We start from the raw sequence: 27738 nt of genomic DNA, 5'->3' as shown, positions 1-27738 counted from the left end.
TATTCGATATTTCTCCACACTTACATTTGTTTTCATGAAACCTGGTTAAAATGTGCACAGCATGGCACAGCTCGTAATATGAGATCATCAAAACAAAGGTTCACCACTAACTCTCCACAACATATGAATCATAATCTGATTAGCCCCTAGCTCTATTGCCTCCTCAGTTATGCCAAACAGCAATCCCTTGAGAAAGTTCACTAGAAATACATGTATGTGTGACAATGGGAGAGTAGTGTGAATAAGAGTGAGAGAAAGAGAATGAGAGAGCAACACTGGAAAATAAGAATAGAAAGGATGACAAAAAACTAAAATGAAAAAGACACAACAACAGAAAAGATATTAGAAAATCGAGACTTTGTTAAATCAATGGTAGCAACTATAACAGTCAGGTGGTGAGAACATGATGGAAACCAACAACAGGATGGAAACCAACAACAGGATGGAAACCAACAACAGGATGGAAACCAACAAAAGGAAGAAATACATGGCAGATTGATGTAAAGAGAATGTCAAGCGGAGAAGAGGTCAAGCGGAGAAGAGGTCAAGCGGAGAAGAGGTCAAGCGGAGAAGAGGTCAAGCGAAGAAGAGTTCTGATAATGACTGGTCACGCTCAAAGAATAGCAATGGGTCTTTACCATTGATAACAACAGGAAGAGTGAAGTCATGACCTTTGATAAAGATGTATTAAATACCTGGTAAGTTAGTAAGTTTAGAAAATAAATACAGAGATATTGCCACATAGAAAAGTAATATGAAAAGGCAGTCATGTTCCTGCGTATTCGTCAGTAACATCAGTTATTTCAATAGTGGTGGGCACCGCTCGATCATCTTTTTCTTGGACCATTACTTTGGCCGTGTCCTTAGCGGCCCTCTTAGCTATAGACTTAGGACCTAAGCATTTGACATTATGCGCTGATAAAAGAGTGTTTCCCACAGCATACATGGCATGCTCCGTGACCTCTCCATATTCGCTGCCATATCTGTGACAAAAAAGCATTGGCTGTGTTACACGTGACATGACTTGTGATGTGGGGCGGGGCTAAACAGTGATAGGAAGAGACTAAACATACTAATAAGATGTGATAGGAGAAAATAATAGGAGGAGACTAAACATACTTGTGGGTCATGGTGGAACTTGTCTGTGAGGCTAGTACCCTTCCAAGAGCCTTCCCAGCTTCCTCTAGACTGATATAGATGATGCCAAAACCTGTGAAAAACGCTGGATGCCATAAAAAACTGACAAACAAAGCTCAGTAAATCCAATGCAAAAAGGATGTTAGCCTTAATAGCATATTCTTCACAGCGAATTTTACTCCTATTTGCTGCCTGGCAAATGGGTGTTCAAGAGATTAGTGGCAGTTATGGTCATGAGTTCTGGTGTGAATAGAAAACACTAGCAAAAATACCAGGTGATAAGGAGAGACAAAGGTAGACAAAGAGATGCAAAGTGAGAGATAAAGGAAGGCATAAAACAGAGAGAAATAGGAAGGTGAAGAGAGAGAGAGTTGAGGGAAGACATAAGAAAAGGGGTGGAAAGAGATAAAATGAGAAAAAGAGAGAATAGGGCAAACATAAGAACAAGGAGAAAGATTTGGAGAAACTCTTGTACAGAGACAACTAGAAAGATAATGGGGGGATGTGAGGGATGTGAGGAGAATTAAGGAAAGGTACAAGAAATGATGACGGTAAGACACACAGAAGTAACATAAAAAGAAGAGAAATAGATGGAGTAGAAATGCATATGGTGTACCTAATGTACAAAAGTTCACCTTTAATGCCAGCGGCAGCGACTTCCTTTACGTCATCCATTTTTGACCTGCCACTTTCATCTTTGGATGTAACCTTAACTGTCACTCTATCGGGAACCACCTTTTTGACCTGTGACTTTATAAAGGGAGCTGTGTGCTGCGCAAGCTTGAATGTCATCTCTCCAAGAGCACTGACTACATTACATACCATCAATATTACAGGTACTGGTCACAAACATACCATTAATATTACAGGTACTGGTCACAAACATACCATTAATATTACAGGTACTGGTCACAAACATACCGTTAATATTACAGGTACTGGTCACAAACATACCATTAATATTACAGGTACTGGTCACAAACATACCATCAATATTACAGGTACTGGTCACAAACATACCATCAATATTACAGGTACTGATCACAAACATACCATTAATATTACAGGTACTGGTCATGAACATACCATCAATATTACAGGTACTGGTCACAAACATACCATTAATATTACAGGTACTGGTCACAAACATACCATCAATATTACAGGTACTGGTCACAAACATACCATCAATATTACAGGTACTGGTCACGAACATACCATTAATATTACAGGTACTGGTCACAAACATACCATTAATATTACAGGTACTGGTCACAGACATACCATCAATATTACAAGCACTGACTGAAGGTTCCTTATAATAGGTGCAGATGAAAGACAGTCGGTGAAACAAATGGTAGAGAATATAGAGTTCAACAGAGATCGCCTTGGAAAGGTTAACTTGCCTGCTGCAGAGCTCATACGTACTGCTTTATCTGTCACATATCTTGCCTGCATGACCCTTCTCTTATGGCTTTCATCGACACTTTTCTCCTCATTATCTGAACTCATGTTGGCCCGTATCTTTTCTCCACCATACTTTATGAGCCCACCAACCTGCTCAGCTCCCTTTCCAAGGCCCCAACTCATCCACTCAGCAGCTGCAGGCAAATATTCAATAATAAATCACTTTTAAAGTAAAACTCGATTCAGCCATGTCGCTGTTTCTGGTCTGGTAGACCTTACCTGTAGTCAAACCTTTCCCTAATCTTGTACTGACTCTCGGTGTTGTATTTGCTGCCATCGACCCGTCCTTTTCTACAAGCAAGGTATGATGTCGTAAGACAACGCTATTTAAAATAGCCGTAACATGCCATGCCAGTTTTATTATTGGAAAAAAACCCTTTTTTATCAAACTGTTGAGTAACACCTGAAGCATGACGCAAGATTTTGAAGAACACTTTTATATCACAACAGTAACAGACTGTAATGTTACCACCATAACTTAGTGTGACATTGAAACTGCATGAGTCTTACATGACAGGTGCATAAATGTGAAAGTACAGTTAAGTAAGTGTAACACCTGACTTACATAAATGTGACACCACAGATATGTAGGCATGACAACACAGCTATGTAAACATGACACTACAGCAAAGTAGGCATGACAACACAGCTATGTAAGCATGACACTACATCTAACTAGGCAGGACACCACAGCTATGTAAGTGTGACACCACAGCTATGTAAGCCTGATACCACAGCTACGTAAGCATGACATCACAGCTATGTAGGCATGACACCACAGTTATGTAAGCATTACACCACAGCTATGTAGGCATGACACCACAGCTGTGTAAAAATGACACTACAGCTATATAAGCAAGATGGCAACTATATAAGTGTAACAGCACAGGACACCTCGACTGTGATAATTAATGTCATACCACCCCTGAGCAAAATAAAATAAATTTGTTATCAAGAAGCTGCTTCAAATAAGACAGTGCAGCTGTAATACTACAAATAGTAAGCCTCATCTGCTGTTAAAAATAGGTTGGGATACAATATGAGGCTGCCATACTGGAGCAGTAGCATTTTGTCATGATGTAGCGATGACATTTTGTCATGATGTAGCAGTGACACTTTGTCATGATGTGGCAGTGACATTTTGTCATGATGTGGCAGTGACATTTTGTCATGATGTGGCAGTGGCATTTTGTCATGATGTGAGAATGACATTTTGTCATGTTGTGGCAGTGACATTTTGTCATGATATGGCAGTGGGTTTTTTGTCATGATGTGAGAATGACATTTTGTCATGTTGTGGCAGTGACATTTTGTCATGATATGGCAGTGACATTTTGTCATATTGTGGCAGTGACATTTCGTCATGATATGGCAGTGACATTTTGTCATGATGTGGCAGTGACATTTTGTCATGATGTGGCAGTGACATTTTGTCATGATGTGGCAGTGACATTTTGTCATGATGTGGCAGTGACATTTTGTCATGATGTGGCAGTGGCATTTTGTCATGATGTGAGAATGACATTTTGTCATGTTGTGGCAGTGACATTTTGTCAAGATATGGCAGTGACATTTTGTCATGTTGTGGCAGTGACATTTTGTCATGATGTAGCAGTGACATTTTGTCATGATGTGGCAGTGACATTTTGTCATGATGTGGCAGTGACATTTTGTCATGATGTGGCAGTGGCATTTTGTCATGATGTGAGAATGACATTTTGTCATGTTGTGGCAGTGACAATTTGTCATGATATGGCAGTAACATTTTGTCATGTTGTGGCAGTGACATTTCGTCATGATGTAGCAGTGACATTTTGTCATGATGTGGCAGTGACATTTTGTCATGATGTGGCAGTGACATTTTGTCATGATGTGGCAGTGACATTTTGTCATGTTGTGGCAGTGACATTTTGTCATGATATGGCAGTGACATTTTGTCATGTTGTGGCAGTGACATTTTGTCATGATGTAGCAGTGACATTTTGTCATGATGTAGCAGTGACATTCTGTCATGATGTGGCAGTGACATTTTGTCATGATGTAGCAGTGGCATTTTGTCATGATGTGAGAATGACATTTTGTCATGTTGCGGCAGTGACATTTTGTCATGATATGGCAGTGACATTTTGTCATGTTGTGGCAGTGACATTTTGTCATGTTGTGGCAGTAACATTTTGTCATGATGTGGCAGTGACATTTTGTCATGATGTGAGAATGACATTTTGTCATGTTGTGGCAGTGACAATTTGTCATGATATGGCAGTGACATTTTGTCATGTTGTGGCAGTGACATTTCGTCATGATGTGGCAGTGACATTTTGTCATGATGTGGCAGTGACATTTTGTCATGATGTGGCAGTGACATTTTGTCATGTTGTGGCAGTGACATATTGTCATGATGTGGCAGTGACACTTTGTCATGATATGGCAGTGACATTTTGTCATATTGTGGCAGTGACATTTTGTCATGATGTGGCAGTGACATTTTGTCACATTGTGAGAGTGACATTTTGTCATGTTGTGGCAGTAACATTTTGTCATGATGTAAAAGTGACATTTTGTCATGTTGTGGCAGTGACATTTTGTCATGATGTAGCAGTGACATTTTGTCATGATGTAGCAGTGACATTCTGTCATGATGTGGCAGTGACATTTTGTCATGATGTAGCAGAGGCATTTTGTCATGATGTGAGAATGACATTTTGTCATGTTGTGGCAGTGACATTTTGTCATGATATGGCAGTGACATTTTGTCATGTTGTGGCAGTGACATTTTGTCATGTTGTGGCAGTGACATTTTGTCATGATGTGGCAGTGACATTTTGTCATGATGTGAGAATGACATTTTGTCATGTTGTGGCAGTGACAATTTGTCATGATATGGCAGTGACATTTTGTCATGTTGTGGCAGTGACATTTCGTCATGTGGCAGTGACATTTTGTCATGATGTGGCAGTGACATTTTGTCATGATGTGGCAGTGACATTTTGTCATGTTGTGGCAGTGACATATTGTCATGATGTGGCAGTGACACTTTGTCATGATATGGCAGTGACATTTTGTCATATTGTGGCAGTGACATTTTGTCATGATGTGGCAGTGACATTTTGTCACATTGTGAGAGTGACATTTTGTCATGTTGTGGCAGTAACATTTTGTCATGATGTAAAAGTGACATTTTGTCATGTTGTGGCAGTGACATTTTGTCATGATGTGGCAGTGACATTTTGTCATATTGTGGCAGTGACATTTTGTCATGATGTGGCAGTAACATTTTGTCATATTGTGGCAGTGACATTTTGTCATGATGTGGCAGTGACATTTTGTCACATTGTGAGAGTGACATTTTGTCATGTTGTGGCAGTAACATTTTGTCATGATGTAAAAGTGACATTTTGTCATGTTGTGGCAGTGACATTTTGTCACGATGTGGCAGTGACATGTGGTCATGTTGTGAGAGTGACATTTTATCATGCTGGACTTGTAACACTTTTTGATGTAGCAAATGCTCTAATTCTTGTTGCAAAAACAAAATTCAGTTTTTCAACCCAAAACGGCAAAATCCCAATAGCATTGTACATGACCTTCCACTTCCTATTTATCTTACATCAGCATTGGTAGCAAAGCAAAATCAATGATGCAAAGAAAAGATTTCGGAAGATGTTCTCTAAGATCTGCGCAAATTCTAAGATATCAGCTTTTGCAAACCAAGAAATTGAAACTTCTTTCGCAATCACGTTTGCTATAACCATGTAGGCAGTTGCAAATATGCAACAAATAAATATTCTCGTAGCTCATATATATATATATATATATATATATATATATATATATATATATATATATATATATATATATATGAGCTACGAGAATATTTGTTGTCCTTGAAATAAGATCAAGGACTTGCGCAAGAAAGTTAGTAGGCTCAGTGAGAGATCTAACCACAGTTTGGAGCGTCCAAAAAAGGAAGAGACAATAGAAGCTCTAGAATCTGCCAAACAGCGGCTAGTAGCACTCTCGGCACGACTGAAGCGGTACACCAAAGAGCGGGATAACAAGAGAATGAACAAACTGTTCATCAATAATCCATCTAGAGTGTATTCCCAGTTCAAAGGTGAACTGCAGAAGCCAATGTCTGAGCCTCCCCGATCTAGCACTTCAAAGTTCTGGAAGGACATCTGGGAGAAAGAGACTACTCATAACACCACTGCAAATTGACTGAAGAGGCTTAAAGAGAGCCATCAACGCACTGTGGCTCAGCAAGGACTCACCATCAGCAAAGAGGACATCAAGTGCAGAGTGCAGCGTATGAAGAACTGGGCAGCACCTGGCCATGACATGATTCAAGCCTTCTGGTTGAAGAAATTGACATCACTTCACACTAGAATGGCTAAGCAGATGGAATGCCTAATAGAACAAGGTGACCATCCAGAATGGCTGACCAAAGGACGAACTGTACTTCTGATAAAAGATCCAAAGCAGGGGCCGATTCCCAAAAACTATCGACCAATAACGTGCTTGCCCACCACTTGGAAACTGCTCTCAGGAATAGTTGCAGACAAACTGGAAGAGCACATGAGTCACTATATGACCAGTGCTCAGAAAGGAATTGGGCGCAACACCCGAGAAGCCAAACATCAGTTACTGGTGGATCGGACGGTATGTCAAGACAGCAGGAGAAGGCAAACCAATCTTGCCATGGCTTGGATTGACTACAAAAAGGCCTATGACTCAATTCCCCATAGTTGGATACTTGAGTGCCTCAGTATGTACAATGTTCACCCTGCTCTTGTGGCATTCATCAAGATGTCAATGACCAAATGGAAGATGGAACTGGAGGCTAATGGCAAAAATCTGGCGAGTGTAAAAATCAAGCGAGGCATCTATCAAGGTGACTCCTTATCACCGCTGCTCTTCTGCATATGCCTAAACCCTCTAAGCAATATGCTGGAGGAGACTTAATATGGGTACCAGTTTAAGAGTGGCACCAAGATAAACCACCTCTTCTACATGGATGACATCAAGCTGTACGCTAACAAAGAAAGGGACATTGATTCGCTAATACACCTCACTCATGTATACAGCAAGGACATCGGAATGACCTTCGGTATTGAGAAATGTGGAAGGCTAATTCTTAAGAAAGGCCATTCTATGCTCACAGATGGCCTAAGAATGCCAAATGGTACCATCAAAGATATAGAAGAAGGGTACAAGTACTTGGGGATTACGCAAAGCAACATCAACCACGAAGCTGAGGTACATCACAAAGCCATTACCGAATACAAGAAACGCCTTCGGCAGGTCTTGCGGAGCCAGCTCAATGCCAAGAACCAAGTCATGGCAATAAATACCTACGCACTGCCAGTAATAAGATATCCATCAGGCATAATAAAGTAGACTGAGGAAGCCATCAAAGAAACAGATATAGCAACTCGTAAACTGCTGACCATGAATGGAGCACTCCACCCAAAATCTGATACTACTAGATTGTATCTTGATAGGAAAGATAGAGGTAGGGGACTCAGAAGTGTACAACAGACAGTGAAAGAGGAGGAGCAAAGCATCAAAGCATATGCAGCCTCCATGGCCATTTTGTTGCTAGCTGAATTTCAATCGGCTGCTCTTACAACGGACCTACGCCCTGATGATGAGGAAATTGACTGGCACACGAAACCTCTTCATGGTGCTTACCACCAACAAATATCTAAGGTTGGCGATCTTCACCAGACATATATGTGGCTGAACAAAGGAAACTTAACGGCCAATACAGAGTCGCTAATCATGGCAGCCCAGGAGCAAGTGCTCCCAACGAGGCAACTCCAAACGAAAATCTATTACACTAGAGACGATCCTAGATGCAGACTGTGCAAAGATGCACCTGAGACCATCCAGCACATCATCAGTGGATGCAAGCAGCTAGCAGGAAACGCATACACTGAGCGGCATAATCATGTTGCAGGTGTTGTGTATAGAAGTCTATGTGATGAGTATGGCCTTAATAAACCACAACACTGGTGGGAAGCTCCTGGTAAGGTCAATGAAAATGACCGCGCTAAGATCCTCTGGGACTTCTACATCCGAACTGACAAGCATGTCCTAGCAAACCAACCAGATATAGTGGTGGTAGACAAGGAGAACAAGAGGGCTACTATAATAGATATAGCAGTACCCAATGACTACAATATAGCCAGCAAAGAAAAAGAAAAGGTAGAGAAATATCTCCCTCTTGGAGAAGAGATTGAAAAATGCTGGAATGTAAGAACAACTGTAATCCCAGTAGTCATTGGGGCACTGAGCGCAATAAAACCGGCGCATAAAATGTGGCTTGCCCAAATACCAACAACAATCAACTCAGGTGAGTTGCAGAAAAGTGCGATATTGGGAACAAATAAGATCTTGAGGCGAGTGCTCAAACTCTCAGGTCTCTGGTAGGAGACCCGAGTTAGAGCAGAATTTACCACCCATACGGGGTATCCGGGGTGAGGAAACAATTTATATATATATATATATATATATACAAATATATACATATATATACATATATATATACATATCTACTAGGTGAATGCCTGGCGTTACTCGGGAAATAAAAAAGTTTTTGTGCAAAAAGCTTATTTTCATTTAACATATCCAACGTTCGTTTATCATTTCTAACTTTTAAACTTTATACCATAAGAAAAAAGTTTTGTGCAATTCATATAAATTAAGAAAAAAATAACCTATAAATACATGGAATTGTGTGTATAAAAAATTTACTGTTGCAGCAGGAGCTCGTTGTATTCACAGTTTTGATGGACTATACTGGTACCTCTCGATACTGGTAAAAACGTAAAAATGAGACACCGGACTGTCTTTGTCTAATACGTTGACCGAACGAAGAGAGAATGTAGAGGCAATTACTACTTCAGATAATACATTTGGCCATGTGAAAAATGTTTAGCTTCTACAGATTTACCGAAACCGGAAATAGGAGTGTAACAACACATTTGAAATTGAAACAGTACATCTGAAAATTACAAATGAAAAAACAGGTCATGGGTAATGGTGGGAAAAGCTTTCAAAAAAATTTCTAAAAAGTAACAATAGTAAAAGGTTATATTAATTCATAATAAAAAGCGTATATTTAGCGTGTGCAAACGCGATCAGGATATCCCTACATGTAAGAACGCTAGAATGATAAAAATAGCTTAGCCTAGTGGTTAAGCTATGCTTGTTTGTAGATTTGAATGTTGAAATCCTTTGCAAAGCTGAATTTTCATCACTAGACTTTGATCACTATAACTGGACACAAGGACTAGATATATAGATATGCTAGCCAAATGACCAGCATTGCACGGGTATTAAAAACAGCTTATAAACAGTGGCAGGTAATGTAGTTGCCATTAGCTAATTTGAGTAAACTAGTATACGTATTACTAAACTGTCTAATGAGAGCAAGCTTTAGTGATGTTGCGCATAACACAGAGTCACTATGCATATTTTAACCCACATAATAACTAGCTGCCCAATAACTCCATTGTATCCCGTGTAGCTTAATGGGTTAGCTTGTCGCCTTGTGAATGGGAGGTTCTGATATCAAAACCTCTGGGATACGGATTTTTTATTGCTAGATTCTAACCTCTATAACTAGATATAGGCTATGTATAGAGGGCGTACAAAAAACTAACACTGAGATTCATATATACATATAGAGACACAAGGAGGAGCGGTGAAAGGTGCAATGTTTAGCTCACTCAGTTTACAATGCTACACAGGTGAACATGCCAAAGTTCGCACAACCTACAGGAGTTAGACCTCTATACTACCATGTGAAGGTTGTCCGCATGAATCAACAGGTAGCTGACTGGAAGGAGCAAGTGCTTGTCTAGTATCACAAGGGGAGCTAGCAGCGGTAGCAGATGCTGAGATGTCAGTGGAAGAAGAAGCCGTGTCACTGGCTATAGGAAGTGCTTCACTAGATGACCGAAATGCACTGAGTTCAGCAATTAGATGTTCAAAGACCTCAACATCACCGCTAGAAATGCTGTCATCTAATATTATGCCGACAGCGGCGCCTACAAAAACTAACAATAGTGAGACAAAAAATATACATGTATCAAAAGTAGACAATATACAGTACCGTAAATGAGTAGACAATATACATGTATCATATGTACATTGTACCCTCAGGATATGATTTTTATCCATTCCAGGGTTGGCATTGTATGGTGAAACAATCGTATTTAGTGGTATAGAAACCATAGTAATTATATAATACAAACATGCCTGGGTAAAAATGGTAAAAATTTTATATAAGGGATGTACATATTAGAAACTAGTAACAAAATAGTATGTTAACCTTAGCATCTATAGTTACCTACAGTAACTTTATTGTATTTAGTGTATTTATTGGTTATGATCTGTATTAAAATGTAACATGGCATTGTGCTGTGTAGTGTGTACCATAGAGAGTTTATATCTTCAAGACAGCGGTAGGTATAACATAAACTTTGAATTCACTTTAAATAATTTTAGTTTACTAAACACAAACTTAAAGCTAAGTTTTAGTATGTATTTTTATGTATTTTACTGAATTTCAACTTTTTATCGGTAAAACTTTATCACCTATTATTTTCTGACTTCATTGATAACATTTGGCATAAATTTGGCAAGAAAGTTTGAATGATGCTGTTTTCGTAAATAAGTAGATTTTTGTAAGCAAGTTAAGAGAAATTGTCTGACCACTGAATCCTTTTTAAAGAGATCGCAACTCCAAAGTGGCTGCCGGTTTTAAAGGGACAGCATTACTGTTTTACACAAGAGAATTGCTGAACTAAGAAAATTCGGTCATTTGCAGACCTGTCAACCTGGTGCTATGCAAATGAGGGAGAAATTAGTCTCTAAAGCCTCGTGCTAGTGGAAAAGTTCTTAAACGGAGACCTAGGCAGGTTAACATTGTATTTCAGCTCTAAAATTATGCTTAAGTGAATTACAAAAATATAAAAACAAATCACAGGCAGCTTTTATGAACTTTATGTTCTATATTTCAGTTCTGCAAAAAACATTGTATCGTCCATGGTGATGAACATAACGTAAACACAAAACTCTCAAACGTTTACTGTAAATGAATTTGGTAATTAGACAGGGATGCTATATCATCTCTACATTTGAACCTGCACTGATTTGAGATGAGGTAGCTGCTGCTTCTTCATGTTTCAAGTTGTAGGTGTAATAATATGTATCGTAGGCAAATTATCTGTGTACCGGTATTATTGTGTCAGAGCTTATCAGAAGGACAGAGACTGGCCATCCAGGGGAGGGGTACTAACTGCCAAAGCGTGATCAGAATCTCAATCCAGTTCGTGTTTGTAGTCTACTTGTTTATTGCACGCGCTTCCACTGCGGCTGTCTTTGGCGGTCTGACGAGATCGCAATTACGAGCATTAAAATGTCACGTGCACTTAATTAATACCATTACATCTTCCTTCCTAAGCATGATTGACAGAATGAGTATTTTTCTTAAATGAGTATTAATAGTTCAACTGTAGCCTTGGGACATATTGATAAGAATAGGTTAAAAAGATCACAAATGATTAGTAACTAACAACTATTTACAGGAGTAAGGAGTGACCAAAGCCGACTCTCTTGGAGTGGGCCAAACGCCTACTCCATGTGGAAGTCCTTGTACCTAGATCAAAGGACTCGGCGATTAGCTCGAGGCTGACGCTCAGAAACAGGCGCAGGACTTCTGGGAGATGTCGGGGGTTGAGGCAGTGTTTCAGGTGTGGTTTGGCGGAAGCCTGCAACATCACTGTTATCTGTGGGAGAATACTGGGCATCAGCATTCCTAGCATGCACTGTAGTCATGCGAGCACGATCAGGTTTCAAGTGAACACGGTTTCTCTGGACTACAGAGTGGCCATTATCTACAAGATAAGACCTGGGAGAGTCATGATGATCTATGATTACACCCGGAGACCATTCTTTTTCTGCATCAGTCCTTATGAGAGCAGAAGCACCAGGTTGCATTTCAGTTCGAGTCCGTGCCTGGCGATCATAATATGCCTTTCTCATTTTTTGGTTACCAGCCAAAGCCTTAGCTGGTTCAACAAGTACGGGTTTGAGTAGCTCAGTTGTGATTGGTAGGTCACTTCTTATTGATCTGTTAAACAACATTTCTGCCAGACTGAGTAAACATCCTGTCACTGGCGATTCTCGATATCTCAGTAGTGACCGGTATACATTTTCCTCGTCTTCTTCACACTTCTTTAAAAAGTTTTTCATTGTCTGCACATAACGCTCAGCCATCCCATTGAACTTCGGATAGTGAGGACTTGAGGTCACAATGGTGAAGGACCATTCGGATGCAAACCTTTCCATGATTTGACTGTTGAAAGGCATGTTGTCAGCCAAGATTGATACAGGTACACCATGTACGGCAAACAGAGACTTTAGCGCTAGTACCACATCCTCAGCAGTCTTCCTCTTGAGTAGTCTCAGCTCAGGGAAGTGATAGTAGCAGTCAACAATTACCAGATAGTCTTTGCTTTTATACTCCATGACGTCCATAGCAACTTTGTTCCAAGGAAGGCTAAGTACCTCATGCGACATGAGTGGCTCTTTCTGTTGGTGTCTAGGAAATCTTACACAAGTTTGACAGCCCATAATATCATTCTTTATATCAGCAGATATTCCAGGCCAGAAGAATGACTTTTAGCACGTTCTCAGCACTTCTAAATACCCAAGTGTCCAGCATGAAGAGATTTTAACATTGATTTTCTCAGTGAGCTGGGAACAATCAGGCATTCTTCAAAATGGAGAAAGCCATCTAGTTCATATATATATATAAGCTCTTATGTTCCAATAAGGCTGTAGAAGTGTCGGAGCCTGACTTCGCACAGCCCAGTTTCAGCCATCCTTTAGGCAGTCCTTAACAGTAGCATTGAATCATCTTCAGCATAAGCATGCCTCATAGTGTCAATTGTGCCAGCATCGGCTTCCAAACTGTGAACCATTACAATCTTCTCAAGGTCAGCTTGATCGTTAGTAATTCTTTAGAGATGAGCACGCGACCGCATGTCAGCAATATAAAGATATTTTCCTGGAACATAGGTCAGCTCAGATATATTGTATCGCTGAAGTCTCAGTAATAATCTCTGTAGTCTAGGGACACTTTGTGAAGAGGTTTATTCAGTATATGAACCAGAGGTTTGTGATCAGTTTGTGCATGTACCTTGCGTCCATAAAGATAGCTGTGAAAGCGTTCACAGCCAAACACAACAGCAAGCAGTTCTTTGTCGATCTGGGGGTAATTGCACTCAGTCTCGGTTAGGCTTCTCGATGCATAGACAACAGGTTTACCCTCCTGTAGCAACACAGCTCGAAGACCACTCTTCGAGACATCAACCTGCAGATGAGCATCCTTAGTTACATCGAAGTACTGCAAGACTGGTTCAGACGTGAGTAGGCGTTTAATAATTCGGAAGCTTTCCTGTTGCTTATTTGACCATGTCCATTGGCTATCAGTTCTCAATAGTATCCTCAGTGGTTCTATGCAGGCTGACATGTTAGGTATATAAGCTCTGAGAAAATTTAGGGTACCAACCAACCTTTGTATTCCTTTTCGATCAGTAGGATCTGGCATGGCATTAATTGCAGTCACTTTCTCGGGATCGGGTTGTAAACCATCTTTCGATGCTACATGGCCAAGATATCGCACCTCAGACTGATTGAATTGGATTTTCTGGCGATTGAACTTTACATTGGCTGCTTTAGCTTTTCCGAGTAACCTATGGAAATTATTATCATGCTGTTGTTGTGTCTTTCCAGCTACAATAATGTCATCAAAATATATTGATACACCGGGCAAGTCTCCAAATATCTGTTCAACCTTCTTTTCAAAGACCTAGGCACTTGAATGGAGCCCAAATGGAAGCCTGTTAAAGAAGTATCGGCCAAATAGGATGTTGAAAGTAGTCAGCAGACTACTCTCTTCTGTGAGTGCCTCATGCCAGTATCCATGTTTCATGTCCATAATAGTGTAGTGCTGCATTCCATTAAACCGGAGAGCAATGTCCTCCAGTGTTGGTATTCTGTGGTGTTCACGCTTTAAAGCTCTGTTTAAATCTTTTGGATCCAAGCATATTCTCACAAAACCATCTTTCTTTTCTACACATACCATGCTAGTGACCCAGTTTGTTGGTTTGTCAACTTTTAAAAAACCCCAGAAGCTTCCATACTATCCAGTTCCTTTTTCACTCTATCCATCATGCTCAGAGGTACATGACGAGGATGGTGCAAACAGGCTCTACCTTCTCATTGATGCATATCTCATGCTCTCCTTCTAGGCATAGATAAGGTGACTTGCGATACTTCAATCTTGGATGAGCTTCCTGATGTGTTCAATGGTATAGGATACGACAGATCAATCCAAAGAGTTCAGCTGCTTTCAGACCTAAAATGGGGGAGCAGGTTCTCATCAACTACTTCAAAGTGGACTCCATGGCTGATACCGTTATAGTTCACAGAAAGCTATACCACACCAATGTTGTTGATTTTCAAATGGTTGTATCCATAAAGTTTTACAGCAGTGGGTAAAAGTTTAGCTTCCAGAGAGTGGATGGTGTTTAGGGTGATACAGTTTGTTTTAGCCCCCGCATCAATCTTGAATGGAATCTCCAAGAATTTTTGTTTGTGGTTTACATTCACAGACAAAATCCAAGATTTAAAAGACTTGAGATTCAATTTGCTTGGGATAGCGTTTACTGAGCCAACAAACAGACTATTCATCTGTCTCTCAGCGTTGCTCTTGGGTTTGTGGCATACATTTTCAAAATGATTTTTTAGCCGTTTGTTATTCCAGGTCTCCCCATAGGCAGGGTATCGGCCTTTAGCATGGCCATATCCACGATACTTGCATTTTTTGGGAGGCTTGGGCTTTTTAGGTATAGCACCCAAGTGTCGTTGAACGGAATTAACACAAGATTCAAAGGACTCATTTTGCAGAGTATTTACAGCTGTGTCACTGGTAGATAATCTGGACATTTGCTGTTTTGTGATTTCTACAGCGCGTATGTCATCCAAAGCATTCTGTAGGTTGATGGCCCAGTCCCTAAGAAGACGTTATTTCAGTTTAGCATCAGATAATCCAAATACAATATGACATAGCAGCATTTGACCACGCAACACACCAAGTTCACACTTGGCAGCTTATGTTTCAATCGTTTAACAAACATGTCAATAGACTCGCCATCAGTTTGATTCATTGACCAAAATACATACTATTCATACAGCATGTTTCGTCTAGGGTTACAATATGCCTCAAATTTTTCTAATACATCAGTTAATACATCTCTGCTTTCGCCAACTTCATACTAAAACTGATTAAATATTTCTGCAGCCTCCTCACCAGCCTGATTAAGCAGTATAGCTACTTGATATCTTTTGATCAGAGCATTCTCAAGCGAAGCGGGGTAACACCTTCACGTCTAGTTTCAATACTAAATCAATTACTAGCAAATAATTTTCAAGAGAGATCCATCACTTTCTCCAGTTGTCAGAAACATTTCCCTCAAAAAAGAGCTCTCCAGGAGCTTTCAAGCCACTGTTCATCATGAAAATCCTAAGCAGTCACAGAAGCAAACTACAGAAACAAAAAGCGGAAGCAGAAAAAAAAACCAATCAACAGAGCAGGGTCCAAAAACTCCGGCTGCCACCATGTAATAACATGTATCATAGGCAAATCACCTGTGTACCGGTATCGTAGCAAAAGTCAGAGCTTATCAGAAGGACAGGGACTGGCCGGCCAGGGGGAGCGGTACTAACTGCCAAAGCGTGATCAAAATCTCAATCCAGTTCGTGATTGTAGTCTACTTGTTTATCGCGCGTGCTTCCACTGTGGCTGTCTTTGGCGGTCTGATGAGATCGCAATTACGAGCATTAAAATGTCACGTGCACTTAATGCCATTACAGTAGGTTTTGGCTGACTTTTTAAGACTTCTGAGTAGGTCAGCTTTCAACTCTGTTTCAAAGCAGCAGGTAGAAAAGTTTATTTTGGTGGCTATCAGAGCATTCACTGTTTCAGAACATAGGTCAGTGTGTATTTTTTAAGCATAAAAAAAACGAGCTCTGTTGCTGCATTACTGTGAGGTATGCAGAGGATGGCCCTGATTAAAGTCATCAGTAACGGCCATAAAGTTCAAAGGCCATAAAATTACCGAACGATAATTCTATGCACGCAGCCATGAGAAAGTGTCTTTGGCGATACTAATGCTATAGCGACTGATAAATAAATGGCTCGATATTTTATCCTAGAGCACAAAACATAAATTCGAGAGTTCTATTTTTGCGGGAGGGTAATCTCAATTCCAGGAGGGTCCCGCAAAATCCAGGAGAGTTGACAGCTCTGGTCATTGGGTCTATTTCAGGTGTGGTGAAAATCATTTCAGCGAACAGCATTGCGGTGTCTCTGTTATTTTGACGTATGTAATAAGCACACTGACTACCAAATTTGAACTCCGGGGAAAATTTTGTTGAATTCGTATGGTGAAATAAGATTCACATGGTGAGGTGAAAAAATCGTATATCAGGGTAATCGTATAGTGAGGGTGCACTGTAAATAGACAATATACAACTATTATAAGTAAACAATATACATGTACCATAAGTAATTAGACAAAATACACGTATTATAAGTAAAAAGACAATATACATGTATTATAAGTAAACAATATACATGTATTATAAGTAAGTAGACAATATACATGTATTATAACTTATAATACATGTATATTGTCTACTTACTTATAATTTATAAGTAAGTAGACAATATACATGTATTATAAGTAAGTAGACAATATACAATGTACATGTATTATAAGTAAGTAGACAGTATACATGTATTATAAGTAAGTACACAATTTGCTACGATTACAATAAAATATGATTTGGTAATGATACAATTAAATATGAACTGAGAAAACAAAATAAAAATCGTGAATATGTTGAATTAATGATAACAACTCGTGCAGAAAAGTGTGTGTATAAAAAAGGTTAGTGTTCCAGCAACAGTTATCCATCCAAACTTTGAATACGACAATACTAGTACCTCTCGATACTGGTACAAATCTAAAAATGAGATCGGACTGTCTTTGTCTGACTGAACAGAAAGAGAACGTAGAGGCTATTCCTTCTCGAGATAATACAATTGTTCGCGTGAAAGGTATTGGCCTTTACCGCGGATTTAGCAATTGAAAACCCGGAACTAGAAGTTCATGAAAAGACGAAAACGCATTGTGTTTCATAGAGTTAGTAGAGTTCATAAAGTTTCAATTACTATATCTATGAAACTCTATTGTGTTTCATAGAGTTAATAGCTTCAATTATTACGTGATTTAGAGTATAAATCAGATAAAGGATGTATAAAGTACATAGTGAGGGCTTAGAATTGTAAGAGCCATTGTGGACTGTTGGTTAGACAATTGCATTGCAAACCTGCAGTTGCAATAGTCGTGAGTTCAAATCCAGCAGGATGTGAACTTTTAATTCAAAGATTTTACTAGCTATAGCCAAACAGACGACCAACGTTGAGAATTATGTATAAACACTATAGGTAATATATGGTTTGCACAAGTGGCATAACATTAGCAAGAAGGTACATAATCATAAAAATTCCTCCGTAATAACTGTTACCTGGTTGTGTTGAAGTTACATCAGGAAATATGTAGGCTCCATTTTGCATCTGTAGGGAGGGAGTTATGTCCTCCACAAGAGGTAAAGCAAAGGTACCTATCAATATAATGTATAATAACACATGCATTGTTGACTGTATAGAAAACATCATTGGTCTGTCTTTGCATCCTGCCACACTATGAATAAGGATATGTGCAAAGAATAGTCTAGCAATAGCAGCCAGGTGTAACAGTGTTACCGCTGGCAGTAATAACAATGCAGCATGCTGGTACACTAGCCACTGTAGTCAATGTAAAAATAAGGTATAAATGCGATGATATCCTAGGCTAGTATTCTGTCTGCATACCAACCTATCTGAAGAAAGTGCTTCGGTGCACCAGGCACTGTCTGTTCTATGAACCTGCAGATCTTAAGAGGACTCGGGTAAGAAGGGGTGCTGACGTATCCTTCCGGGGTGATGAAATAGACCTGCGTAGAAACATAGGCTTGTGTAAGCAATTACAAACAGTATAAAAAGAGATTAAAACATGGCGCTGTGCAGTTGGTTTTCAGCAGAGCCTAATAATAATTGAACCCGTGCTAGTTGGAATGGAAAATGACTCCCACACAACAATCACAACAATAGCATTGATACATTTTCATTATTAAAGAGGGAGTTAAACATTTCTACCCCTAATCTCGCTTATCCGCAAAAAAACCAGCGGAATAAAACTAAAAATTTTGGTCGAAAACTGTGAGGTATTAGCTAATAAGAAAGAATACTTTATTTAAGACGAGTGCATATCAAGTACAAGAACAATAGCTAGCATGTTCATTATATACAGCATCTAATAGCTGGCATGATGCCTTAGGTGTGACATCAGCACACTAAAACAACAATCCTGTTACCATGGTTTAAGTATAGAGGAAATATAGGGTGCACTTGAATGAACTGAGTGTAAAGTATATTATGATAGTGTATATGTAGTGGTGATCATAAGTCAAGGCTTGACTGTATATTATGATAGTGTATATGTAGTGGTGATCATAAGTCAAGGTATGACTGTATATTATGATAGTGTATATGTAGTGGTGATCATAAGTCAAGGTTTGACTGTATATTATGATAGTGTATATGTAGTGGTGATCATAAGTCAAGGTTTGACTGGATATTATGGTAGTGTATGTAGTGGTGATCATAAGTCAAGGTTTGACTGTATATTATGATAGTGGATGTAGTAGTGATCATAAGTCAAGGTTTGCCTGTATATTATGATAGTGTATATGTAGTGGTGATCATAAGTCAAGGTTTGACTGTATATTATGATAGTGTATATGTAGTGGTGATCATAAGTCAAGGTTTGACTGTATATTATGATAGTGTATATGTAGTAGTGATCATAAGTCAAGGTTTGACTGTATATTATGATAGTGTATATGTAGTAGTGATCATAAGTCAAGGTTTGACTGTATATTATGATAGTGTATATGTAGTGGTGATCATAAGTCAAGGTATGACTGTATATTATGATAGTGTATATGTAGTGGTGATCATAAGTCAAGGTTTGACTGTATATTATGATAGTGTATATGTAGTGGTGATCATAAGTCAAGGTTTGACTGGATATTATGGTAGTGTATGTAGTGGTGATCATAAGTCAAGGTTTGACTGTATATTATGATAGTGTATGTAGTAGTGATCATAAGTCAAGGTTTGACTGTATATTATGATAGTGTATATGTAGTGGTGATCATAAGTCAAGGTTTGACTGTATATTATGATAGTGTATATGTAGTGGGGATCATAAGTCAAGGTTTGACTGTATATTATAAAAGTGTATATGTAGTGGTGATCATAAGTCAAGGTTTGACTGTATATTAAGATAGTATTATGATATTATATGATATTGTCATGATATTATCATTAGTATTATGATATTATATCATGACTTGCGCAATGACCTGAGAAGAAGCTATTTCAAGCAGTACATCTGCATTACAGGAGGTGACATCAGACTCCTGAGAAGAGGGTGAACTGGCCTCTTCATAGCTGGGCAGACTGGTTTGGCGGAGAGGTAGCCTTGTATCTAAAAGCCAGTACATAAAGCTTGCCAAGTTACCCTTAATACATGTTCCTTCAAGGTATGCGCTAAACAAGTTGTACTGCTGATTGAGCAGATAAAATATTTATCAAAAATACAGAGCAACCAGTTTATGGAATTATTTAATTTTGGAGTAGCAAATCTATAGAAATATCAAACAAACCTTTTGGATGAACAGTATGCATAGAATGAGCAGATGATACAGAGAGGGAGTAGATGATACATAGAGTGAGTAGATGATACATAGAGTGAGCAGATGATACATAGAGTGAGTAGATGATACATAGAGTGAGTAGATGATATATAGAGTGAGTAGATGATACATAGAGTGAGCAGATGATACATAGAGTGAGTAGATGATACATAGAGTGAGTAGATGATACATGGAGTGAGTAGATGATACATAGAGTGAGTAGATGATACGTAGAGTGAGTAGATGATACATAGAGTGAGTAGATGATACATAGAGTGAGTAGATGATACACAGAGTGAGTAGATGATACATGGAGTGAGTAGATGATACATAGAGTGAGTAGATGATACATAGAGTGAGTAGATGATACATAGAGTGAGTAGATGATACGTAGAGTGAGTAGATGATACATAGAGTGAGTAGATGATACATAGAGTGAGTAGATGATACATAGAGCGAGTAGATGATACATAGAGCGAGTAGATGATACATAGAGTGAGTAGATGATACATAGAGTGAGTAAATGATACATAGAGTGAGTAGATGATACATAGAGTGAGTAGATTATTCATTTATTGTGGTTCGAAGATCAAACCGATGATATCCAGGAAGGTTAAACTGTTTGGGGTGTTTAGTAGAACAACACATGCTAATTTACAAAATAATTGTCTTGTGATTGGAAATTTAAACATAGGTCAACTCATAGGTATATAAAAAACCATCAATCAACAGGAGTGTTCCCAAAAGGAATGACCTATAGGAGTGTCAACAAAAAACTAACCTATATGAGTGTCAACAAAAAAACTAACCTATATGAGTGTCAACAAAAGGACTGATATATACAGGAGTGTCAACAAAAAGACTAACTTATATGAGTGTCAAGAAAAGGACTGATATATACAGGAGTGTCAACAAAAAGACTAACTTATATGAGTGTCAAGAAAAGGACTGATATATACAGGAGTGTCAACAAAAAGACTAACTTATATGAGTGTCAAGAAAGGACTGATATATACAGGAGTGTCAACAAAAGGACTGATATATACAGGAGTGTCAACAAAATGAGTAACTTATATGAGTGTCAAGAAAGGACTGATATATATACAGGAATGTCAACAAAAGGACTGACCTATATGAGTGTCAACAGAAGGACTGAACTATAGGAGTATCAACAAAAGGACTGAACTATAGGCGTATCAACAAAAGGACTGAACTATAGGCATATCAAAAAAAGGACTGATATATAGGCGTGTTAACTAAAGGACTGATATATAGGCGTGTTAACTAAAGGACTGATATATAGGCGTGTTAACTAAAGGACTGACATACAGGAGTGTTAACAAAAGGATAAATTTATAGAAGTGTCAAAGACACAGTCCAACTCACCTTGTTGAAATGAAACAAGTTCGTTGACCCTAGATTGTGCATGCGCTAATGTACTGATCATCTTCTCCCTTTGGGCATGTTCTTTTGAAGCTTGTTCCGTTGGCAAGTTTATTGCAAGAGCTTCCTTTAAAAGTCTTACCCCTTTTTCATACGATTGCAGAGCAAGGTGAGGCTTGTTGTTCTCATCGTGCTCAAGGGCAGAAGAGACCAGCCTGTGTGAGGACCAATTGCCTTCATACTAACAATGTACATCCTTTCACACAATAATACAGTTTAGTTAGCCCAAACTTATCTGGTAGATAGTGATGAGAATGAATACTAATCATTTATGTAAGCTAATAAACTGTATTACTTACCAAGTTTCATTGTTGCCCATGTTACTACTGACAACTATATTAATATTGTATTACAAAATCTTGTTATTATTGACACACAATTCATGTGGCAATAATTTTGTGTAAGTGCTTTTGTCTCTTATTCACCATCATTGAAAAACAATACATAGCCATATATTGAATTTCGAATTACAAAATATTGATGCAGCTTCACAATCTGGTAGCAATCGTCCCTCCCTTTTAATCTAAACATTCGGAAATGTTTTTTTCTCCTTTATAATCTAAACATTCAAAGACGTTACAAACTCAAAGGTATGAATGAAGAACATTTAGGGAATTAGAATTAAATAATAGTAAGTAATGGGTAATGCTGAGTATTTCCCTAAATATCACTGGCTTATTATGCGTGCGCCAACTGAAGGTCGCATGTAAGTAAAAACATTTTATATAAAAAGCTTCATATCAAGTAGGAAACTTACACGAATGCCTGCTGACCAAGCTGTATAAAACGTTGCTGACTACTGTTTGGAGAAAACACCTGGCTGCTCTGGTTGGCTGGCGAACGTTGCTGTGCTCTGGTTCGAGATGAAGTACTTTCCATCTACCAAATTCCATTAAAAAGATGCACTGTCACGTATATTAGAACTAACAATGGTACAAGGATGTTTACCAGTGCAGAACAAAATCTCTATGGAAACTCTCATCTTATGTCAGTAGCTGTACCTTTAAGCCATCCATGTTGAGACTTTTGCACAAAGAAGCTGATGCATCGTCCCCAATTTTAAATGCATTTAAACTGATGAACAAAGAAATAATTTACCTTAAATCTAAATTAAGTTATGAGCTAAGGGTAAGTTGTCAGAGCTGACAATAGTGAAACTCTAAAATGATAGTAAAGATGTTCAAAAGCATTTGAAATACGGAAGGAACATGATCAGTATTTGATCATGACATCATCATAACATACTTAGTCAGAGCAAGGAGATGGATTCTGCTGAATTCAAACAAAAAATAAATCCCGCATGTTTTTGGCACAGGTTAAGATTTTACCAACTTTCGTACCTCTAACATTCGTGCTGATTTGACACGCTTCTGTATCCCTATAAGCGGTGTTGATTTTACAATATTTCGTACCTTTGTAAGTCGAGGTTTTTGTTCCAACACTAACACATTCATACACTAAAACATTTTCAAAGGCGGTACACTTTATAAACAATAGAAATCTTGGGAGTTTACACAATACTGCTGTTTGAATACCTCTGAGATGATAAGACACTCTAAATCACTAAGTGCAAATGGAGTGAGTGTTTCAGGTGAAACAGTACATCACAGCATTATTATATTGTTACAGCGCTATAATTACGGTGTTATTATGTAGCTACAGCTGTGTCGTGATTATGCAGTTTCTGGTAGTACTCTCATGTCACGTATAGTTCTGGGTGAAAAGCTGTTGTGAAGTATACTGAAGGTTGCATACATGTATTGAAATGAGTTTCTCATGGCTAGCTGTGCATGTGACAACCATTGTTTCAGATCTATTTTTGACTATTTCAATATAACTGGATGAGAGAACACAGTCAATTTTTATCTTAGAGGATTTTAGTGGTTAAAGCTACCCTTTGGTTTTGCCTCGTCTGGTTAAGGTCGAGAAACCTAATTGTTTATGGGCTTTAGTGATACTGCCATGACTTTTCAAACTGCTCAAGTGCCTAACGTGCTTAACTATTGACATCTACTATATCGCGAAAGCCTGAGCTCGGTCTACAGACATAGCCACATGACAGCCAATAGGCCTATAAGCTACTAACCATTTTGAAGCACAAAACCAGATTAGGTAGGACAGCTAGCCATTTAGTCCTAATCTAATGCTACCAACCAATCAGTTGCCAACTTGCAGAAAGATGTACTCATAATATCGAGAGTACAAATCGGGATGAGTGAGCTTATCAGCTGAATATTCACCAGTAGCATTTAGTATTGAAACAAAACAAACTGGATAGCACATAGTGTCACACTAGTACCGATGTATGGAGTGCACCACATAATATTTCAATACGTATGAAATGGTACATGTACGAGGCCAATGCTGTTCCCCATAATGGGCTCTGTAAAATCTCATTTGATATACCGTTAGCTAATTCTAGCTCTGCACATAAAAAACTGACTATCACAACAACATATTTATATCTACACACTTACATGCATACCAAACAAGGTGTTTTAAACGAAGAATAGCATTCTTTCACGATCGAGAACGATGTATGTGATTAGAAAGTAGTTATTTCACTAGTTTATGATGTATGCACTGAAATAGATATCGAGTTTTGATAAACGCTATAAACACACATTTCGTACACAGTGAGTAAGTCACTATATTGACACTGGAAACATTCAAAAGGGGCTTTCATGTATTAAAATATTAATCGATTGTCGTCGCTTACTGCTTAAAAACAAGCAATTTATATGGGCTAGATCAAACCAATTTGTATGAAGTCAGTTGAGGCTACTAATCATTAGAGTTGCCTGGCCTATATTAGAGTAGTGCGTTATACATGTAGTAACAACTGTAGTTCGAAACAGTTCTGACACTAGACAGATGTTATAGAGACGATCTTGACTTGGCTGTAATTTAAAAAAATATCGCAATCCTCAGTTCGGAGAGCTTTATAATGAGTTTTCACACCCTTTTATCTCAAGGCTTTTCCGGTTTTTGCGTTAAATATTGTTTTCGCGTTTTGCTCGCGAGGTCACGCTCGGTATGAAATACATGTACATGCCTATAAATACACAACTTTGCGCTGCATTTCTTAAATTCTTGTTAAACGTAACGATTTTTACAGTATGTTTTCACGTCACTTCAGATAACTTTAAAGTTGATGCAAGCTCTAAAAAATGGTCTTACTATAAGATTTCTCACATATACTGTATTGTTTTTTAAAAACAAACATTACTTATGCTCAAGTAAGCATATTAAGTAATGCTGATGCAATACGAGGAAGCAGAAAGTAATAGTATGTATAGGCAATTGCTAACTAGGATTAAAATACATTGTGTAGATAACTTCAACACATCTCTCTTTCTACAAAACAAAAGAACGAAAACACATTCTAGCTTAAGCACTTCACCTAGCATCAGATATCACAACATGAAAAGTCAATCACTGGTGTATGCTCTCTCTTTTGCAGTCAGTCAAAGCGACTAATACCGTACTGTGGCTTAGACTTTGTTTTGATTGCGGCTCTCCAGGGTAGTCTGATGTCTGCTGTTGTTTGCCAGCATGCTGTCTAGATGTTTTTCCAAGACATAGTCTGTTTCGCTACATCCTTGAATCTGAGTCTAAACCTTTCCCAATTTCTCCTTTCCTTACAGAGCTGTGAGTAAAACAGTTGTCTGGGGAGTCTGTTTTTCTCCATCCTGCGTAAATGGCCAAGCCATCGAAGGTTCTTCTCAATAAAGATGTCGGCCATTGAAGGCAGGCTAGCACGTCTAATAACTTCTTTGTTTGTAACCTAGTTGTACCACTTTATTCTCATAATGTCTCTCAGCTGCCTCATCATGTATGCATGTAGTTTTTTTACCCGAGTTCTGTATACTATCCAGCTTTTGATCCATAGATTAAAGTTGATAGTATCACTGCTCTGTATACTTTACACTTTGCCTTTATGGAAACATGGGGTGTTGTTCCACAACCTGTACCAGAGTTTTCCAAAAGCACCGCTTGCTTTCCCATTTTTTATGAAGTTCTATGTCAATCCTGGTGGAGGTTAAAATAGTGCTGCTTAGATAGATGAAGTCTGTTGTCTGAATGATCGGCTTTTGGTCTATGGTGATTTTTTCAGGCTCCGAAGAAAAATGGAGGAGCTTGATTGGTTGATACATGCATTCTGTTTTCTTGATGTTGATCTTCAGGCTGAACATAGCTGCTGTCCATGAAAATCTATTCACCAGTAGTTGTATGTCAGTAGCACTATGAGCTACCATTGCATTATCGTCATCAAAGAGCAATTCTCTCATGAGGTATCTGGTGGTGCGTGTCTTTGCCTTAAATTGGGATACATTGAAAAGATAAGCTTCATATCTTGTCTGTATGTAAATTCTTTTATGAATGTCTTTGATTGCGGCTTGGAGCGTTGCAGTGAGATAAAGTGAAAACAATGTTGAAGCTAGAATACACCCTTGCTTCACCCCGTTTGTTACTGTGAATCCTAGAGAAGCAGCTTTATTTTGTACTACTTTGGCTTCCATACCATCATGAAGAGCTTGTATCAAGTTGATGATTTTATCTGTTTAGCCAAACTTCTTCAGTACGCACCAGAGACCTTCCCTTGATACTGTATCAAAAGCTTTTGTGAAGTCTATTAATACAGCATACATTTCCATGTTCTGTACATTTTTCTTACATTTATCTCTGGTTGAAGACCATGTCGGTAGCCTGAGACAAAGGTCAATCACTGGTGTATACTAAATAAATACATAACATAATCATCAAACACTAGTCGAGTTGGTGTGGCAGCAGTGTTTGGATTTTAACAAGCAGGTACAGTGTCACTGTCATGTCCGATGTCTCTGCCTTTTACATGTGTTGCGCTTCGCTGAAACTCATCTAGTTCTTTGGAAATATCAATAAGTATAAAAGTTCTGCTATTAAAGTCCTTTCTAATCTGTCTACTGTTTTTTGATATCTATAGAGGTGCGGCCACATCTTTCACCACATAACTTTTCTCAGTTATCTTTAGGACAGTTGCTGGTAGCCACAAATTGCTAGAAGTGTCTTATATCCTTACACGATCTCCAGGTCTTAAAGGTGTCAGGTCTTTAGCAGCATTATCAAAGAATTTCTGCTGTCTTTTCTTTGCTGCTTGGATACCAACATATGTGTCTGGTTGATGTTGACTTGGCTCCATTGCTACTTTTGTAGAAGGCGGAAGTGTTCTTGTTATTCTACTAAACAGTCTCATTGCTGGTGATTGTATTTCGTCTTTTCGAGGTGTGTTTCAATAATTAAGCAATACCAGAGATGGGTTATCCGACTTGGCTAGCAGACTTTTCAAAATCTCCACCGCACATTTCGCCAGCCCATTCCACGACTGAGAATAACGAGGACTTGAGGTATGATGTTCAAATTGTTCCATGCAGAGAAGAAGTCTTTGAAAATTCTGCTAGAGAACAGGCCTATTGTCACTAACCACTATAAGAGGTATTCCATGTCTAGTAAAGATTGATTTGACATGAGCTATTGCAGTTAAACTAGTTGTACTGTTCAGCTTCGAGTACTCAATAAATTCGCTTTAATAGTCTGCAACTGTGAGAAAATGTTTTTGTTGTTGAAATAAGTCCATTCCTACAGTTTCCCACGGCAATTCGGGTCCCACGGCAATTCGGGTTTTTTCACAGGCTGTAGTGTCTCTTTTTGTTGATATCATTGATGCTGATTACATTTATCACAATATTTTACAGTATCTATAATTTC

The 27738-nt window shown here is 38.6% G+C and overlaps 1 protein-coding gene and 1 pseudogene across 1 annotated transcript; both read right to left on the bottom strand.

Annotated features, from left to right (window-relative positions):
* Nucleotides 1-45: 45 nt before the first annotated feature.
* Nucleotides 46-27172, bottom strand: LOC137401010 (spartin-like). Its single transcript, XM_068087351.1, has 13 exons — nt 27053-27172; nt 23331-23447; nt 22748-22869; nt 21934-22145; nt 20215-20339; nt 18624-18741; nt 18274-18369; nt 10410-10658; nt 2824-2895; nt 2540-2738; nt 1773-1942; nt 1120-1210; nt 46-983 (listed from the first exon to the last, which is right to left on the bottom strand). The coding sequence occupies exons 1-13, from the start codon at nt 27170-27172 to the stop codon at nt 767-769; spliced, it is 1908 nt and encodes a 635-aa protein (XP_067943452.1). The 3' UTR covers nt 46-766.
* On the bottom strand, nt 4206-5258 carry LOC137399675 (uncharacterized; annotated as a pseudogene).
* Nucleotides 27173-27738: the final 566 nt, after the last annotated feature.

The sequence above is a fragment of the Watersipora subatra genome, chromosome 7 (assembly GCF_963576615.1).
Source record: "Watersipora subatra chromosome 7, tzWatSuba1.1, whole genome shotgun sequence".
Lineage (NCBI taxonomy): Eukaryota > Metazoa > Bryozoa > Gymnolaemata > Cheilostomatida > Watersiporidae > Watersipora > Watersipora subatra.
The sequence above is the reverse complement of the archived record's forward strand: the minus strand, read 5'-3'. Positions and strand labels throughout refer to the sequence as shown.

What these genes read in the sequence shown, in the direction of transcription:
- LOC137401010 (XM_068087351.1), bottom strand. Translation starts at nt 27,172, where the DNA reads ATGGAGCCAAGTCAACATCAACCAGACACATATGTTGGTATCCAAGCA. An exon ending in TTGAAATAGCTTCTTCTCAG is followed by an intron (nt 18,742 to 20,214) that starts GTCATTGCGCAA and finishes GTTTCTACGCAG; the next exon opens with GTCTATTTCATCACCCCGGA. An exon ending in ATGAGCTCTGCAGCAGGCAA is followed by an intron (nt 1,943 to 2,539) that starts GTTAACCTTTCC and finishes TAATGTAGTCAG; the next exon opens with TGCTCTTGGAGAGATGACAT.